This window comes from Nilaparvata lugens, chromosome 1, assembly GCF_014356525.2.
Source record: "Nilaparvata lugens isolate BPH chromosome 1, ASM1435652v1, whole genome shotgun sequence".
NCBI lineage: Eukaryota > Metazoa > Arthropoda > Insecta > Hemiptera > Delphacidae > Nilaparvata > Nilaparvata lugens.
The window spans coordinates 31818329-31836793 of record NC_052504.1 but is presented as its reverse complement, the minus strand read 5'-3'; the positions used below and the strand labels follow the sequence as shown (position 1 = coordinate 31836793).

Here is an 18465-nt window from a genome sequence, read left to right as displayed (position 1 = left end):
AAAAAAACTAAGATTGAAAAAAATTAATCATAGGCTTGCCGTGCCTACTTGATTTTTGCTCTACGATCCAGGTTGCAGGTTGCAGAAGTTTCAGATTCAGATTCAGATTCAGTTTTCATTTCATGTTCTTCAAATCAAAAAACTAGTGATAGCCTAGTTTTTATTGTGAGAAGAAGAAATTATTATCAAGAAATATAGTAAATTGATAATTGATTGTCTTATCAATTGATCATAGAAGTGATTAAAGTCAATTCAAGTTTTTGCTATAAATAAAGATTTTCCAAAAAATAAGGTATCTATCTGCAGCATCACTAAATAGGTTAAGTTATTGTAAACAAGTTTGGTCTGGAAATTCCATTATCAAAATCATTTATTGTGAGATTGTGTTAAAAGTTTGTTTCGCAATTTTTCCAATTAATCATTTTGAAATTACTTTTAGTTTGCCACTTTTCTATTGTCACTTGCCAAACAGTCAAGTAAAGAAATTGTCATGATATTCTAACCTGTCTTGGAAAAATAAAATACCGTGCTACACATCCAGATGGCCAGAATTTACTACCGTATATTATTTGTGCTATAACTCTATTTTTGTTCTATTATTTATTCATTGACTGGTTTTTTCTTAAATTACTAGAGCCCACTCAGTCAATAATTTTTCATAAACTAAGACTTCAACTCGACTTTCATTCTCTATACTTGAAAAAAATTCATTTATTTTTCGATTAGGGAGCATTTTTGTTACAAATTGTAAAGCCGCAGTCACATTTTGGTCCAATGTCGACGAGCGCGGATGTGTGGTTTGCCAGGCCTGGTCTTTGTAAGGAATTACACCTTTACCAGGCTGGGCCAACATGTGGATTGTGCATGAAAGCGAAAAGCATGGCCTTTTATGCTGCATCTACATGTTGACTCAATTGAGGCCAATGTCGACCGGTGCGAGTGTGTGGATGGTTGGTTTGTCAAGGCTGCCATTCATTTATCTATGTTGGGTTACCAGGCTAGGCCAGCTTAATGGGCCAACATGTAGATGCGGCATTATGGAGCGTATCTATTCTACTCCTATATTGTTTCCCATAAGAGACCATGCATCCTGTAAACAAGCGGAATATTTTTCATTGGTTCTCATGGAATGTTCTATAGTTTTCAATACGGTAGCTACTGTATCTAAAAAGTACCAATGGTAATAGAGACAAAATTTAGACTGACATGTCATTAATAATAATTTAGTGATTGAGTAAGGGTTCCCTGTTCCACATTTATCAGTACAGTTATTAATTTTAATGTCTAAATCAGTAATTCTTCTTTTCTCAGATTTTAAGAAAATACTCTGGGAAGGAAATGGAAGCATCTAAAGACAAAGATGACGAAGAAGCCGTAAAAATAAAAGAGGACGAGTCTGAGCCAGCTGACAAGAACTACAAAACAAAATGTAAATATGAAGCAACTGAGCCTCCTTATATTTTATAATTAATATTATACGAATCTCTTAACAGTTCTTTATAGATTAGCAAAACTATTTGTATTAATAGTAAATTTCATTCAACCGTAAACCCTCTAAAACACGTCAACACTTGAACTTGCAATGTTCACATGCAAAGAATAAATTTTCTCCATTACCATAACTTGTACGAGTTTTATCAAAAGAGAGAAAAGCTGGCAAAAGTGAGGTCGCTCCAGCAGTTCTTTTTGTTCTTAGACAGAGTAGAGTCCACTTGGTTGTGGAGGGTGAGCGTGAGATGCTCCGCTAGGGTTTTTTAGTAGGAAGCTTTTTTACATCCATGAATGAACGGACGGTGTCGAATCGCTACAGTAATCTATTGAAAACTAATCCATCGAAACACTGCCAACTATTCGATATTTATCAACAACTTCGTCTCATTGGCTCGTGCGTTCTTCTTCTTCTTTTTCTATCCCAATGTGCCGTTTTCACAGCGTTGGGTGGTCGCCTCGGATCCATCTTCTCCACTGCTCTCTGTCCGTGAAGTTGGGTGGTCGCCTCGGATCCATCTTCTCCACTGCTCTCTGTCCGTGATTTCTGGAGCATTGTCCGAAGAGACCCTCCTCATTATTCGACAGCAAATCGAAGAGTCTGTCCACAGTGATGTATCAATGGCTGTGAAATCTATTTTCGAGGAACTTCAGGCATTGAAGGAGGAGAACAAACAGCTGCACGATAGAATTCGTGAGCTGGAGGTGTCTTGTCACCTGAAGGTCGACGACCTCGAGCAATATGGGCGCCGACATTCTATACGTATTTTTGGGATCCCGGAGAGTGACAAAGAAGACACGGACCTGCTGGCGCTCGATGTCTTTAACAAGAAGCTGAACGTGCCCGTGACTTTGGCGGATGTCAACCGCTCGCATCGCATTGGAAGGCGTCAACCACCTCAACAAGGGCAAGCTAAACCCAAGGACCGACCCATCATAGTTCGACTCTGCAGCTACCGGACCAGGAAGATGATCTTCGACGCTAAGAGGAAGCTGAAGGGTTCCAGCATCACCATTCGCGAGGATCTGACTGCGGAGCGCCTCAAGATCCTCAACGCTGCGGCCGACCGTCATGTGCATAGGAATGTCTGGTCATCGGACGGGAGGATCAAGATCTCTATCGGCGAGGGAGGATCCAAGAGGGTCCACACAGTCGAGAGGATGACCGACCTTCAAAAAATAAAGGTAAATTAAATCATTTCAGGATTCGATTACTAAGGTGCCCTTCACTACAAAAATAGGAAATTCGTATTAAAACATTTCACAATAGATATACCTTGGCATTTTTCATGAGCTGGCTTTCTGTTCTATAAATGAATCTTTCCACTGCTATTTATGATTATGTATGAGGCAATTATTTCAAACTAAGGAGATCCACATTTGTTAATACTGATTAATAATTTATCTTGATATTAATTCCCAAAACTACGTTCAATGCATCAACTACTATACTCCAGAGGGTACTTAGAGAATCATTATCTCTATTCTTACTAATAATTATTAAATCTCTTACCAAAATTATTTCCATAATTAATAATTTTCGAAATGCTGAATTTCAAATAAATTGGATGATTAACATATGTTATAGATATGGATGTAATCTATAGGTAAAGATAGTAATCTCTTCTATATTAGGTGTACATAATGATATCTCCTACTGTTGCCACAGCTCGAGCAATAGAAGCAAATGTATGAAGAATTATTGATAGAACGGAGGGGTGGGTAGTCTGTTCATATGCTTATATAGGGGCTGTGTTTCATTTAATGTTATCTTAGACATTCATCACTAAAATATTACAGTTCTCAATTTACTACTTTTATTGTTATTGCAACTCCCAATAGTTAACTATACTTCTAATACTATATAATATTTTTCACACTTCACCGTTCAATCCTATTTAAAACTCATCTAAAATAATCTAGCACTTTCTCCATCGTCTCCTCTACTTCTTATTTTTCTTTCTAATTTCTCTTCTTGATCTTATATTTATAATGATTACTTGAATATTGCTGTTTGCGATGATGATTATTATTCTTTTCTATTCTTCTTCTTCTTCTTCTTCTCTTTCTTTTTCTTTTCTTCTTCTTTTCTTCTTCTTCTCTCCTTGATTAATTCAAGATCACAATACGATGTTCTATTTCTTATTCTATAGTTCAGTTTCATAAGTTCTTCTCAATTTGTGCACATTCCTTCTTTCTCTTCTTTTCTTCCCCATTGTTATCATTATTTTCCCTGTGATTTTTTCACTAGCTATCCAGCATGTTCAAATGTTTATTTCTCTTTCTATATCTATTTATCTTCCTACCTTTTCTCTTTCTATCTGATTACCTTCTACTAGTATCCATATATTATATTATAATATCCATATATTTATCCATATAATATTCGATTCTTTCCCACATTGAATCATACTATTCCTCTTCAATTTTATGGGGATATTATTCATTATCAGTTGTATTACGTATCTTTTCTCAATTGATAACTTTCTTCAAAGATTTTTCGTTTTTCTGCTGGCTTTTTCTTCTCTTTTTCAGTTTTTACTGGATCCCATTTCGCTCTATCTCCACCATGAACACGATCTTCCACTACTGGATTCCATCTCTCTCTATCTTCACTTGGACTCGATTTTCCACCACTGGATTCCATCTCTCTCTGTCTCCACTTGGACTCGATCTTCCACTACTGGATTCCTTCTCGCTTACCTCCACTTGGACCCGATTCTTCCACTACTGGATACCTACTCGCTCTATCTCCACTTGGACCAGATCTCCCACTACCAGTTCTTCCTCAATCTTCGTCTTATTCACCATTAGGATTATTCATCACCGGAACTCCACACATCTACATCTTATTGTGTTTAGTGAATTTTGTTTTGAACTAGTGCTTTAAATAGTGAAGGGAGCCGAACTGTCAAGGCATGCTGAATGCACTCGAATCAAGAGACTTTTTCATTTAGGTTAAGTTTTATCAGTTTCATCCCCATTTTCCCCGTCATGTGTTGTTCTGAGGTCGGTTCACGATTGGTCTGCTGCTTCCATGATGCCTCTCACTGACACGTCAGCTCGCTCGCCCTCAAGTAGGTATGATTATTTCAATAATAGTAATAATGACGCAGGTATGTTTCTAGCAAATAAGCTCCACTCTTTCAAAAAACTTTTCAAGGCTGCTCACCTTAACGTACAATCCCTCAGTTGCCACATTGATGAACTCAGAGCAATCTTCAGTTTTCAGGACTTCAATATAATCGGAATTTCCGAATAATTTTTGAAGCCTAGTATTTCATCAAATTTTGTTGCATTGCCTGGATATAATCTTTTCCGGAATGATAGATTAAATAAAGCTTGTGGGGGTGTAGCAATTTATGTGAAAGAAGGTATCAAAACAAAAGTTTTAATCACATCTAAACAAGAGTATTGTTCCAGACCAGAGTTTATGCTACTTGAATTATCCTTATCTAGTACTGATAAATTACTCGTTAATAAATTAAAGTTAATAAATTATTTTCCAATGCCTAAACATGACTATTTTACCTCTCGATCCAACTCATCATACTAATGAATCAGACACACTCATTGACCTTCTTATTGTTAGTGATCCCAATGAGGTTGTTCAAGCAGGCCAAATCTCAGTCCCAGCTATTTCTAGACATGATTTGATCTACTGTGTACTTTCCCATAAGATACCCAAGCCAGAACAGAAAATTATCACTTATAGAGACTTCAAAAACTTTGATGAAGCCGCCTTCCTGACTGATGTGGCTCAGACTCCATGGCATCAAATTGAAGCATTACCCTCAGTTGATGACATGGTCAAGACTTTCGAGAATTGGACTTTGACTTTGTATGACAAACATGCACCTTATGTGACAAGGAGGATTAATAGAAAACGACGAGTACCGTGGATGACTGAAGACATACTTAAGATGATGGGACGTAGAGACAAAGCACATAGAAAATTTAAAAAGACATTTGACTTGGACAGTTTGATAGAGTATAGGAGCCTTAGAAATAGGGTTAAACAGGAATTACGGAACTCAAAGATTAGGTACTTGAATTCGTTTATGACAAACAATAGACAAGACTCTAAATCACTTTGGCAGGGAATAAAAGAATTCGGGCTTGGCAAAGAGAAATCGAATCCACAAATTGACTTACCATTGAATAATATAAATGACCATTTCGTTTCACACTCTAACCAACGCGACGAAGTTGTCATTGCTAATCACATTGATGATCTTGAAGAGCAGGTTACAAACTTAGATTTACCAATCACTGATCAATTTCATTTCCATCCAATCTCAGAAGAAGACACTTTCAGAGCAATTCAACGTATTCATAGTAATGCTATGGGTGTAGACAAAATTCCTATTAAATTTATCAAGAAGATGTTATTTGCTGTTTTACCAACCATTACATACATTTTCAACAAGTCACTTGAAGAAGGCATTTTCCCTGAAAACTGGAAGTTTGCTCTGGTTCGCCCTCTAAATAAAGTTCCATCACCCAATAAAGTTGAGGATTTTAGACCAATCAGTATTTTACCTGCATTGTCCAAAGTGCTAGAAAGACTCATTCATGCTCAAGTTGTAAAATTTCTAGACAACAATAGTAAGCTTCATAACTTTCAATCAGGCTTTAGAAAATTCCATTCAACTGAGACAGCTCTGCTTCGTGTCACTGATGATATAAGGTTAGCTATGGACCAAAGAAAATGCACCATCCTCACCCTATTTGATTTTTCTAAAGCATTCGATACTGTTGATCATACAGTCCTTCTGAATAAGTTGGCTATTCTTGGTTTCAGTCACAACTCGTTAGTTTGGTTTAAATCCTATCTATTAGGTAGGAAACAATGTGTATCTGTCGGTGACAAAAAGTCAACTTGGAAAAACGTTATGCATGGAGTACCACAAGGTTCAATTTTAGGCCCTCTCCTCTTCACTTTGTATGCTAATGACCTTTCTTCCATTATCAAATTCTCCAGTTTCCATACTTATGCAGACGACCTTCAAATCTATTTAAGCTGTCCCATAACAAAAATTAATGAAACAGTTGGAATAATGAATCAGGATATCAATTCGATAGTGGAATGGACAAAGAAAAATGGCCTTAAGCTTAATCCCATCAAAACACAACCCATTATAATTGGATATTCTCGTCTTATAAACAATATTGACCTTGAATCGATTCACAAAATTAGTGTAGACGGTAATGACATTCCTTACTGTAGCTCAGTTAAAAATTTAGGCATTATTATGAATAATACTCTTGACTGGTCAGAACAAGTGAACAAAACTTGTAAAAAGGTATTCTCAGCCATGCATGCATTGAAGAAAATGCACGATATCCTCCCTAGAAACATTAAATTATTATTGGTTCAATCTCTCATCTTCCCACATTTAATGTATTGTAATTCTGTTCTTAACGATATGCAAGTCACTCTGAATGATAAACTACAGCGTTGCCAAAATTATTGTCTACGTTTCGTCTACTCTCTCCAACGCCATGATCATATCACCCCAGCCCACATTGCTAGTTCAACATTAAAGCTTCCCGATCAGAGGCTTTTTCGAATAGTCAAGCTTGTTAGAGATATCTTGATATACGGTAATCCGAACTATTTTAAAGATGATTTCAAATTTGTCTCTGAAGGTAGGAGGATAGATGCTTCACATACTAGAACCGGAGAAAGTACTTTAAGGATACCCAATCATCGAACTACTATTTTCACAAAATCCTTCTTAGTCAGTGCCTGTCGTGCATGGAATGCACTTCCTGTTTCTATCAGGTCCATCGAGAGCCGAGCGAGCTTCATCCTAACTTTAAAAAAACATCTTTTGGAACAAATGACTGAAACTGTCCGGCCCTAGAACGATCACATGACATCCATCCCCCACCCATCCCACAAATACAAACCTTTAAACCATGTTATAGAACGAATTATATATATATATATATATATATATATATATATATATATAGGTTCATTCCTTAACACAAAGTTGGTCTTTTGCATAAATCTTTACAACTCATGTTGGTACGTTCGCGTAAGATGGTCCAAGCATCTTTAGTAGCTCCACAGACCTATCATGTGATGGCGTTTGCGTAATGGAGTATTATAGTTCACTCCCGTGGGTCTGAGCGTTCGCGCCATTTATTCAGACTGAACTTGATTTGAGGTTATGTATTGAAGTTGGCGCCATTTCTGTTGTGAATGGAATATTCTTGTCTAGTCCTTGTCTGTCAGCTGTCTGTTGTCTGCAGACAGTGCAGAGTGAAAGTGATATTGTGTTTTGTGTTGTTGTGATTGTGTCAAAATGTCCAAAAAGATTATTCAAGCAGTGATAAATTTTTGAATTCAACTTTGAAAGGTAAGTCAGTTATAGAATTATAACTTGTACTTGAATTATTATAATTACTTGTACTATTTAGCTTGCTTCTTTTACAATTATTTCCTTATGAGATTTAGTAATGCTTTAAGGTTATTAACATTTTGAAACGAAATCAAGAATAAAACACATCAAAAGTAGAAATTAAAAGTAAACCGCATCACTACTCACAGAGTGTATGTAATTGAGTGATTGGAAATAAATAAATGTAACAAAAAATAAAATCGTAAATGTAATTCCTTCATTTCTATCACTACTTACAAGCTCAACTAATTCTGCACAAGAATCTTATTCTATTAGGATATATACAATAAATATATACCTGGATAGAATTGGTAAGAAGCTCATTGGCAATGAAATTCTCAATTGTATAAATAAATATTTAGATCATAAAAGTCAAGTTAGTCCTAAAATCATTCCTCTTCAGCCATGCAATTTTTCATAAATAACTCTTTTAATAGGTCTAAAGATAGGAATGGATATTTATTTATTTATTCAATCAATGAGAATTACTCAACTTACAGAAAAGTACCACAGGCTTATACGCCCAAAACGGTTCCAATTCTAATTTATACAACAGTCCAAATGTAGCTAGGTTATGTGATAGTGATATGCAAACAATACCAATCCTGGGCCTAGGACTAATGATGAATAAACAGCTAATGAAACTTTTCTAAACACCATATCTTTGAATGTCCAGGGTATATCAAACAATAAGAATATATTTCCCTCTTATTATGTTATAAAACTATAGCCTAATGCTAGGATAATTACTGTTGCTGAACACTGGTTAACAAACGATGACTGTAGCTGTCTCACAATACCTGACTATGAACTTGGGTCCTTCTATGGAAGGAAAAATTCCACACATAGTGGAGAAGCAATTTTTTTAATTAATGGATTGAAATTAGAAGAATTAAGCATAGTAAAGGAACTTTCTATAGAAATGATTTGTGAAGCTGTTGCAATTAAACTTCCAAATGAAAAAATAATTGTTTTGTCATTGTACAGACCCTATAATAATGATGTTAGTTTTTTTAACAACTCTCTATCCTGTCTTAATGATATATTATGTGCCATTTATAAATGTAACTATAATTTAATATTATGTGCTGATTTCAATGTCAACTTTAATGTAAATGATAATTTTAATAGAGATCTTTGCAATTTGTTTGAATGTTTTGGTATCCATATTTCTACAAAAATGAAATCACTAGACCAGGCACACTGAATGAAGGTCACTGTATTGATAATGTTGTGACTGTGATATTCATGATAGCAGACATGTGACCCGAGTTATCAATACACATCTACTGTCAGATCATCATGCCCTACTATTTAAATATTTAATAAATGTGAAAAATGACTCTCAAAGTTTTTCTAGTGTAAACAAAAAGCTAGATAGGTTAGTTAATTAATGATCAGAACACTTATTTATTTGTTAGGTTAATTAATTAGTATCATACACTGGAGTGTGGTGTATTTGCTTAGCCTAATGATGCGAATGATAAGTTTAAGAAGTTTTTTGATTTGTATATGTCAGCTGTTAATGCTGCTTATCCTCTTAGAGGTTTCAAAGTTAGTAAGCCTAAGCTGGATGATGGATGGTATACTGCTGATTTAATAAAGCTCAAACATAGTTGTGATGAATATTATAGCTTACTGAAATTTTTTAAGACTAATCAGTTCAGAGATAAATATAAAAGCTGTAAGAAAGAGTATAGAATTGCTATTAAGAATGCAAAAATAAATTATTTCAACAACAAAATAGAGCACTCAAAAAATAAAACTCAAGCTGCATGGAAGGTAGTTAAAATTCTTACAAATGTCAACAATGAAGCTATTGATTCACATGATGATAACAACGCTGATTCATTTAACAACTTTTTCATTGAAAAAGTTGAGGAAATTAGTGAAAATGTGCCAGTTAGTGAACATCTCAGCTCTCACTACATCAATAAGTGCAATAGGCCCAATGTACCATTTTTTTCCAACCTGTTACTGCAGATTATGTGTACCAGAAAATAAGTAGTCTTAGTAATTCAAGTTTTTTTAGATATATATGGTATTAATTCTAAGGTCTTAAAAATATCTGCCCCTTATATAAGTGAAGTTTTGAGTTACCTTATAAATTATTGTTTAGTATACAAGGGCATTTATCCAAGTGTATTGAAAAACGTAAAGGTAATACCTGTAGGCTACATAAAAAAGGTGATAAGAAAAACTTCAGGCCAATATAATCAGGCCTTATTTCAGGCCAATAACAATTGTACCTGTGATATCCAAAGTATTTGAGGCCATAATGCAAGACCAGATCTCAAATAATTTTGAAAACTTTGGTATTTTTACTAAAAAACAATTTGGTTTCAGGCCATGTAGAAATACTAGCAATGCAGTAACAAGTTTAGTAAATTAATAGTGTTGTTGATGATTTGGAGAAGGGTCTATCTGTTAGTTTTAGGTCATATGACATATTGTCTAAAGCTTTCGATACTGTTAAGCATAACATACTTTTTGAAAAATTTTCTTATTATGGCTGCAATTCAAAATCAATCTATTTAAAGGACCGCAACCAGTTTGTTTACAAAGATTGTCAATTCTCTAAGGGCAGAAAGGTTCATTATGGGGCCCATACTTGGATCAATACTCCCTAATATATATATATTAACAACATAATTTGTAATATAGAAGGCACTGATAAAGCAGGATTTCTCTTTGCTGATGATTTTGGTCTCAAAGTTAGTTGTAAATCCGAAGCAGGTGTACAAAATTGTCTAGTTGATAGCTCTCTACTCCTTAATGATTGTTGTGCTAGTAATTATTATGTTCACCTATAATAGAAATTCAAACAATGAAGTAGGGACTGAACCTTTAAAATTTCTAGGTATTGTTCTTGATCCCAAACTTAATTGGCAACCACATATGCAGAATTAATTAGTGAAAAAATAGCAAAGGTACTGTACTTGCTGAGAAGGTTAAAGTTAACTGTAGATATTAATATATTATTAAATGTGTATTTCTCTCAAATACAAAGTTTACTGTCCTATGGTATACTATTATGGGGCTCTAGTACTCATGTCTCAAAAATATTTATACTCCAAAAGAAAGCAATTAGATTGATTTGTAATGTTGATATGAGGACCCACTGTAAACCTTTTTTCACAAAATTGGGAATATTAACTGTCTATTCTTTGTATGTATTATTTAGTGTTAGTTAAGTAATCTGGTTTTTTTAAATTAAATAGTGACTGTCATGGATATGAAACCAGAAATAGGAATAATATCAGAGTTCAATAGTTCAGGTTCACAACTTCACAAAAAAATCTTCTGTACACATCTGTTAAACTGTACAATTCATTACCACTAGAAATTAAGGCACTGCCTCTTACATTCTTCAAAAGGAAATTGAAAACTGTACTGAAAGCTGAAAGTTTATATAACATCCAAGAATTTCATGTAATTGACTGGACCAAATATTTGTAGGCTAATATTATTTGTATATATTAATTGTATTATGTAATATCTAGTACCTATTTTTGACATTTATCAATGCATTGTTAACAATGTCTATGATAATATAGATTCTTATTCTTATTCTTTCAAGAATGTGAACAAAAAAAGGCTTGCTCATTTTTGAAAGTGGATTTCATATTTATTTTTTGTTTGTATTCTAGTTTCCTACATCTTTGTGAGTAATGAGAGAATTGAACAAATACTTTCTGCATTAATTAAATTTATTACCTATAATAAATTAACTTATTACACATGGATGAGTGGATGAATAACCCCCATAATAATTTGAAATTAAAAATGGTTTTTGAATTTCAGTATTTTTTTTATTTCTACAATTTATTCTTGTTTATTATTTCATTTATTTTATAATAATTCCTGTTATATTCAATATAAACAATTTTCATAGATAGAGAATAGCTACAGTATCTTATATTCACTTTCTAGAAAATCACATGAAAATACATGTGAAACAATTGTGGAAAATGCACATTGTAGTGGGTTCTAGCACATACAATATTATTAGATTACAAACTCTACCTCTTCTTTGGTTCTAACCTTCTTACTTTAAAAACTTAAAACAACTTTTTTTGAAAATTGCAGCTTTGAATGCTTTATTGAAAAACGATGATACGTATCAAAAAAGTATTTCAGCTGTTGTTTTTTCCAAAGACTAAATTAAAATAATGTGTCATTTAGTGTGATGATCTCTTTCTTCGAGAAAGATTAGTTTAATTTATTGAAATAGATGGAAACAATTAATCAAACTTAAAAAGCTATGAATTATACATTGAAACAAATCCTGAAACAAGAAATCTAGCTTATTGGAAGAATAGCTTCCAAAATTACTAATGAAGCTAACAATGAAAATCAATGAAAAAAATTCCAATGTCACTTCAAAAATCATAAATTGAATCTATGAAGTGCATCAACAAATCAACTGCATTCAGCCTATCAGCTTGGAAAATTATGTATTATCATAAATTCAATCGAAAGAAAATACTGTAACCATGCCTATTGGAAGAATCCTTACAGACATCGCGAGGAACGGAGAACCAAAAATTGAAATTCTATCAGCCAGTTGCATAAAAGAAAATCAAACCATAAGATGACGTCTTTAATGGAGCCACTACAGCCACTTCCCTGTTCAGCTCTGTATGATGACGTCATCTTATGTTAATTAAATTACATTTTCTTTTGTGCAACTTGCCGTTTGTGTTGGAACTTGGAATTATGACATCCCTATTGTCTGTACAGGTAGATCGGAATTTTCTCTTTTATTATATTCGGAACCTACAAGTTATGTATGGTAGCCATTGAGCTTATTAATTTTTTTTGTCCAAAAAGATGTGGGGTCCCAAATTTGAGAATAATTTTCAATATCATTTATCTTATCAATTCGAGTGATAGCTCATTTTACTCTAGAACATGGTATGCCATAGTGGAGTAGGTCAATTTCCACACAGAAAAAACTAAACAAGTAGAATAGAGGACACATTATAAATTTTTTTGTAACTAACTAGGTTTTGTATGTAATTTATTGTAATTTATCTAATATGTTGCGTAATTGATCTTGTAGTTTTTTTTTGGGGGGGAAATAAACATTCATTTAATTATTTGTTCATTTTACTCAGCTCTTCAAGGTGGGTTCAATGCATATCGGTTACCTGATTGAACCTTACCTAACCCTAACGCATGCCTTCGCCACGACCAACCTCACCAGACATGTGTATTTTAATGAAATGATTATAAACTCAACTTTTTGGAATGGGATTGCTCCAAAAATACTTCAACAGTGTAATAAATAAGTCAACAGTGCAATTCATTAAAATATACATAGCCTATCTGGTGAGGTTAGAGGTACTAGTGAGGTTTTGTCAGGCAACCGAAATATGCATTGAAACCGCCTTGAAGAGCTGAGTAAAATGAGCTATCACTCAATATGAAAGGACAAATATTAAGAATTCTCTAATTTGGAGAAAAAGAAGAACAAGATGACAAAGAAGGAGAAGCAGAAGAAAAAGAAAAGTTGGGAAAAAAGTAGGTGTTATCCAATGTACCTACAAGGTACTGGTATACAAAATACAAGGTATACAGAATACAAGGTACTGGCCACGAAAAGATGCGCGTTGACAAATCCAAACCAGCTGGTCGGTGTGACGTCATTGGTGCTCTAAAAGTATATTCTTCCTATCTTTTCAATGTTAAATTGAGCAACTTTGTAAGTCTTTTTCTCAAAAAGTACATAACTTTCCAGTACCATCGACATCCCCTACGATTAATACAAGAATTTATCTTAAATTTTTTTAGAAATTCAATACTTTTGGACGGCTGGATCTTTCAGAATGATCGATTTTGTAAGAGCCTGCTCATCGAATAACTGTTGCTCTCTTATTGAAAATTAACATGCTTTCCCTGGCTCTTTTGTAATTCAATTACTCAATGCTGATCAATTTGATAAAGCGATCATTGAATAAGGAATTAAAAACGTGGAAACATTAATTAGAGTATAATATTATTTCTCTCAACATCCTTCATATCTTGTCTGTATATTACATAGAATCAGTAGAACATCTTGCCGGTTCAACATCTTTAATCCTTTAGGAGTGCACTCTTAATTCAGGAAAAAAATGATATACACATACTTTAACCAGGTGATAGTTGTGTGTTACGGTCACATACAATATTTATCTTTTTTCTTGAGCAGCTTTGTAAGTCTTTTTCTAAAAAGTATATAACTTTCAAGTCCCATCGACATCTCCTACGATTTATACAATATTTATCTTCAATTTTTTTTAGAAATTCATCACCTTTGAACTCCTAGATCTTCCAGAATTCTCGATAATGTAAGGGCATACCGGTTTGGAGATAGAGAACTCTCATTTGTTACTACGAGAAGGGATACTCGTAGAATGAATGAATAGATTTTATTTGTCAACATTTGAAAAGATGAATGGCTTCAAAGGTTTTCTACTGGAGGTTTTCTATTCAAAGTTTTAATACCCCAACAATTATAAAGTTGAAAAAAGGTACTGAATGTAGCCTATTTCTCCTAGTAATACTTTGAGTGATAATATAGACCTATACTTCTTCAATCACTGTTTTTATCAGCATAATAATTAGGCTTGGCTTGAATACTTTATAGTTATTTCGAGCTTTCTCGTTATTTATTACGTTGTACACATTCGAGCTGTTTCCTTTGTTCATTGTGATATTCTTCTGCAAACTCAACCAATATCTATCCTTTCAAAATTGATTCTAATACCAATCTCAATGCAGAAGACATATAAAGGAAAAGCTAATATTAATTAGATAAAAGTAAAATCAAGAGCGGTTGCAGAGAATAAAGGTTGTTAGTGCAGGGCATTCCATCAGTGATTTGAAAGGAGAATGTGGATGATCAACGGATGAAGATGATAAGCGCACCACTTTCCTCCCTTATGATATTATATTATGATATTATATTATGATATTTGATGATTTCGTTTGTTATTACCAATCAATTGGATTGATCAACAATTAAATTCCAATTTAATTTTCGATAAAGAACTTTATTGGTTTCAAAATTATTTACACTCAGTGACCAAGGCACAATCTAGTAACATAATTTTTATCACATATACATCACTCACACTCTATGTGGTAGAAAGCCCCAATATATGGAACAAAAGAAAGTATGGGGTGATAGTATAACACTCACATTCATAAATGCATTATAAACTGAATAATTTGCTATTTGAAAAAATATCTTAAAATATGCCCAACTATATTATCTTTCCGGTATAGGAAAATAATGTGGAGATTGAAAATAATTGGAATTTACCACGCACATTATCCTGTTTTAAGTTTATGAGAGTTCAATTTCTAGAATTGAAATGCCCTCCGAGTTGATTAAAGAGATTTTCATCCTTTCTATTCTTTCAAACAGGAATTCAACCGATCACTTGCCTTATAGAATTATCAAGTTTATTAGAAGGAATATATTGTAGGATACTTATAGTATGAATTCATATTCATACGCATACTTTTCAATGTATGATTCATTTTCATTAAATTCATTATTATTGAATCATGAAGAGTTGATTTTCCCTTTCACAAATAAATAAAGAATGAGAGTTCTACAATAAGTACCAATTGAGAATTCCTCTTACAAATAATTAAATTAGAAATATGTGTTTCAGAATACGAGATCAAGTATTCAATACAATTATTGAGAATTCCTCACGCGCAATCCATGCTTTAATATAATATTCGCCCTTATATTTTTTGTTATAGTTTTCAATTAGAAAGATTCAACCAGAAAACTATTTCCTCATCAAGTATGTGAAAGCCATAATTTTCCTGAAAAAAGAGTTCCTCCTAAGGGATTAGGCAAGAAGTTCTATTGATTCTACATATGATATACAGTACACAGACAAGATAAAGGATTGTGAAAGAAATAATAGTACAATCAATGTTTCATGTTCTTAATACCTTATTCAATGATCGATTTATCGAATTCATTAGCATTGAGTAATTGAATTACAAAAGAGCCAGGAAAAGCATGTTAATTTTCAATAAGAGAGCAACAGGTATTCGATGTAGGCTCTTACAAAATCAATCATTCTGAAAGATCCAGTCGTCCAAAAGTATTGAATTTCTAAAAAAAATTAAAGATAAATATTGTATGAGTCGTAGGAGATGTCGATGGGACTTGAAAGTTATTTACTTTTTGAGAAAAAGACTTACAAAGCTGCTAAATTTAACATTGGAAATATAGGAAGAATAGATATTTAGAGTACCAATGATGTCACACTGATCATCCGACTCTGATCATTAAAAGATCGAGATGCACGTGGCCAGTACCTTGTATTCCAAGTAACTTGGTGTTATCTACAGCTTCCACTTTTATAGAGAGATAAAATGAATGCATATCGTTTGAACTTGCCGGTTCAAGTTCAACTACCCAATAGCGTTGTAGCGTTGTTACGCGGGAAAAGTTATCCAATTCAGTTCCTTGGCGGGCGACAGCTGAACGAAGCGCGACTTTTGAAAATTTCTGCCTAGCGTCACAACTCTCATAATAATTATGTTTTTTCGGCTTAGGAAGGTGAAGGAGTCATGGGAAAATTCTACAAAAAGTCGTGAACGTTTTTTCATATATTTGAGATTCTTCTAAATTTTCAAATCAATCTGTCCAAATTTAACAAAGTTATAAGCATTTTCAAATGTGATGCTGGTTAAGAATAAAAATAGAGTAATATCCGTATTCCCTACCAGACATTCAGCTGAACTTTGAGTTCTCATTTTATTCTATGGAAAAATGAATGCATTTTTAGCATTTCTGAGCTTGGAATCATATTTTTCAAATGTTTCTTCATATCTTTATCCAATCAGGTACAATTTAGATAATATACAGTGATGCAGTAATTAAGATTTCTATTACATAAATACATACATTACATATATAAATTAATAAATATATACATTATATAAATTACATACTTGAGTATATTCTTACCATTGAACGGACCAACACGAATTGTAGAGATTTAAACAAAAGATCCACCTTGTGTTAAGGAATGAACCTACACTTCTATGGATGAATACTTCGTATACAAATCAATTAATATCAGATAATTTGATAATATTCTAGAGATTGGAGTTAGACTCACTAATATTCTATAAGGAATAATTGTCATACATGGAAGATGTTGGAGTACATTGCTCATTATAATGTAAATGTAATAACAGTTTGTAGCATTCGATGTTTTAATGATTCCAGTAGTCCTTCATTATTGTACTTTCTTGTGTATGTCACTGCAATAAACTGAATTTATTGATACACGAAATAATTCTAAAATCAATATAACAATAGGCAGTGTTCGGTAAAGATGGTATTGTGATTAAAATTCATTCAAAGACCTGGCATGCTGCCCAAAAGTCTTCATTCAGTTTTAACAATCAAAACCTTGATATTATTCCAGCAAATAAGTATGAATTCCACGGCCATTCCCCAATTTTATTCAGATGTTCATACCTTAAGATTAGTGTGGTTAATTTCTGATGACAAAGTCGAAAACATTTTTTTTAATTTCCAATAATTGATAGAAGGGCCATTTGCACAGTGACAGTTTAAACGAAAATTCCATCTTAAACTGGATTAAATCCATATCAAGTCTTGTTTGTTATAATGTGTTACATTTTGAGTTTAAGCCACCAGCTGATTAAATTCAGTTTAAGCTTTGACTGTGCAAATGGCTCTTAATTCGGTAATTCCCTTTCAACTGATACAGCTCATTGGGGTTTTCAGGGTAATCTCCTAGATTTCTACATTTATTGAGCATGCTTGACTTATTATGCAACCTCAAATAAATAAATAAATCAACTTTATTAATCAACTTTAAATGCATAAAAAAACGGTGCTTGTACAATTTTTTTCCTTTACATATTCTGACAACATGAAAATCTTAGTCTATTGACAATGCTCTACAGAATGTTTTGAGTTATGTGCAATACAAGTTCACGGAGCCGGTTGCTGGTTGATTCAAACAAATCTCGAATCATTATTACAAAGACGAAGTATGGCAACGTTTGATGGACCTTCATGAGGAGTGGAATTTATTTACTATATATGAGAATTGGCAACACAGCTCAGCGGACCAAACATAGGAGCACATTTCATGCAGCAATTATAATATTGAAGGACCTTCTTGAGGAGTAAAATTTGCATGCAACTCCAATGTTGGCGCCAAATCACTCAAGACCCAACATAGGAGTAGATTTTATATAGCAGAATTATATAAGCACTTTGGAGGTTAGAAAGGACCATCATGAGGTGAATAACTTCACAAGGATCTAGATTAATTATGGATGAATATATCATAAATTGAGTGGAATATAACCATTCAGCAATTCAAGTTCTTCAGGTATAACATAATAGTTTTATTTTGTGACTATCTGATCAAATTTAAAATGGGGGGTCCCGGGGAACTACATAAGAGTTGAAATTTTACTGGACCCACAACAGGCACAAAAACGTATATATATATATATATATATTATATAAACTCATGTTATTTCAATTATCCACTGCATA

General features: G+C 33.3%; 1 protein-coding gene across 4 annotated transcripts in view; it reads left to right on the top strand.

Annotated features, from left to right (window-relative positions):
• Positions 1 to 79: 79 nt before the first annotated feature.
• LOC111057382 (regulator of nonsense transcripts 3B) overlaps positions 80 to 18465 on the top strand; it is a 54352-nt gene continuing 35966 nt past the window's right edge. Inside the window, exons 1-2 of one of the 4 annotated variants that reach the window (XM_039425712.1) lie at positions 80 to 292; positions 1312 to 1429. In XM_039425712.1, coding sequence (XP_039281646.1) covers positions 1339 to 1429 — 91 coding nt within the window. In that variant the 5' untranslated portion in view covers positions 80 to 292; positions 1312 to 1338. The other 3 variants (XM_039425725.1, XM_039425720.1, XM_022344810.2) reach the window with 3 other exon arrangements.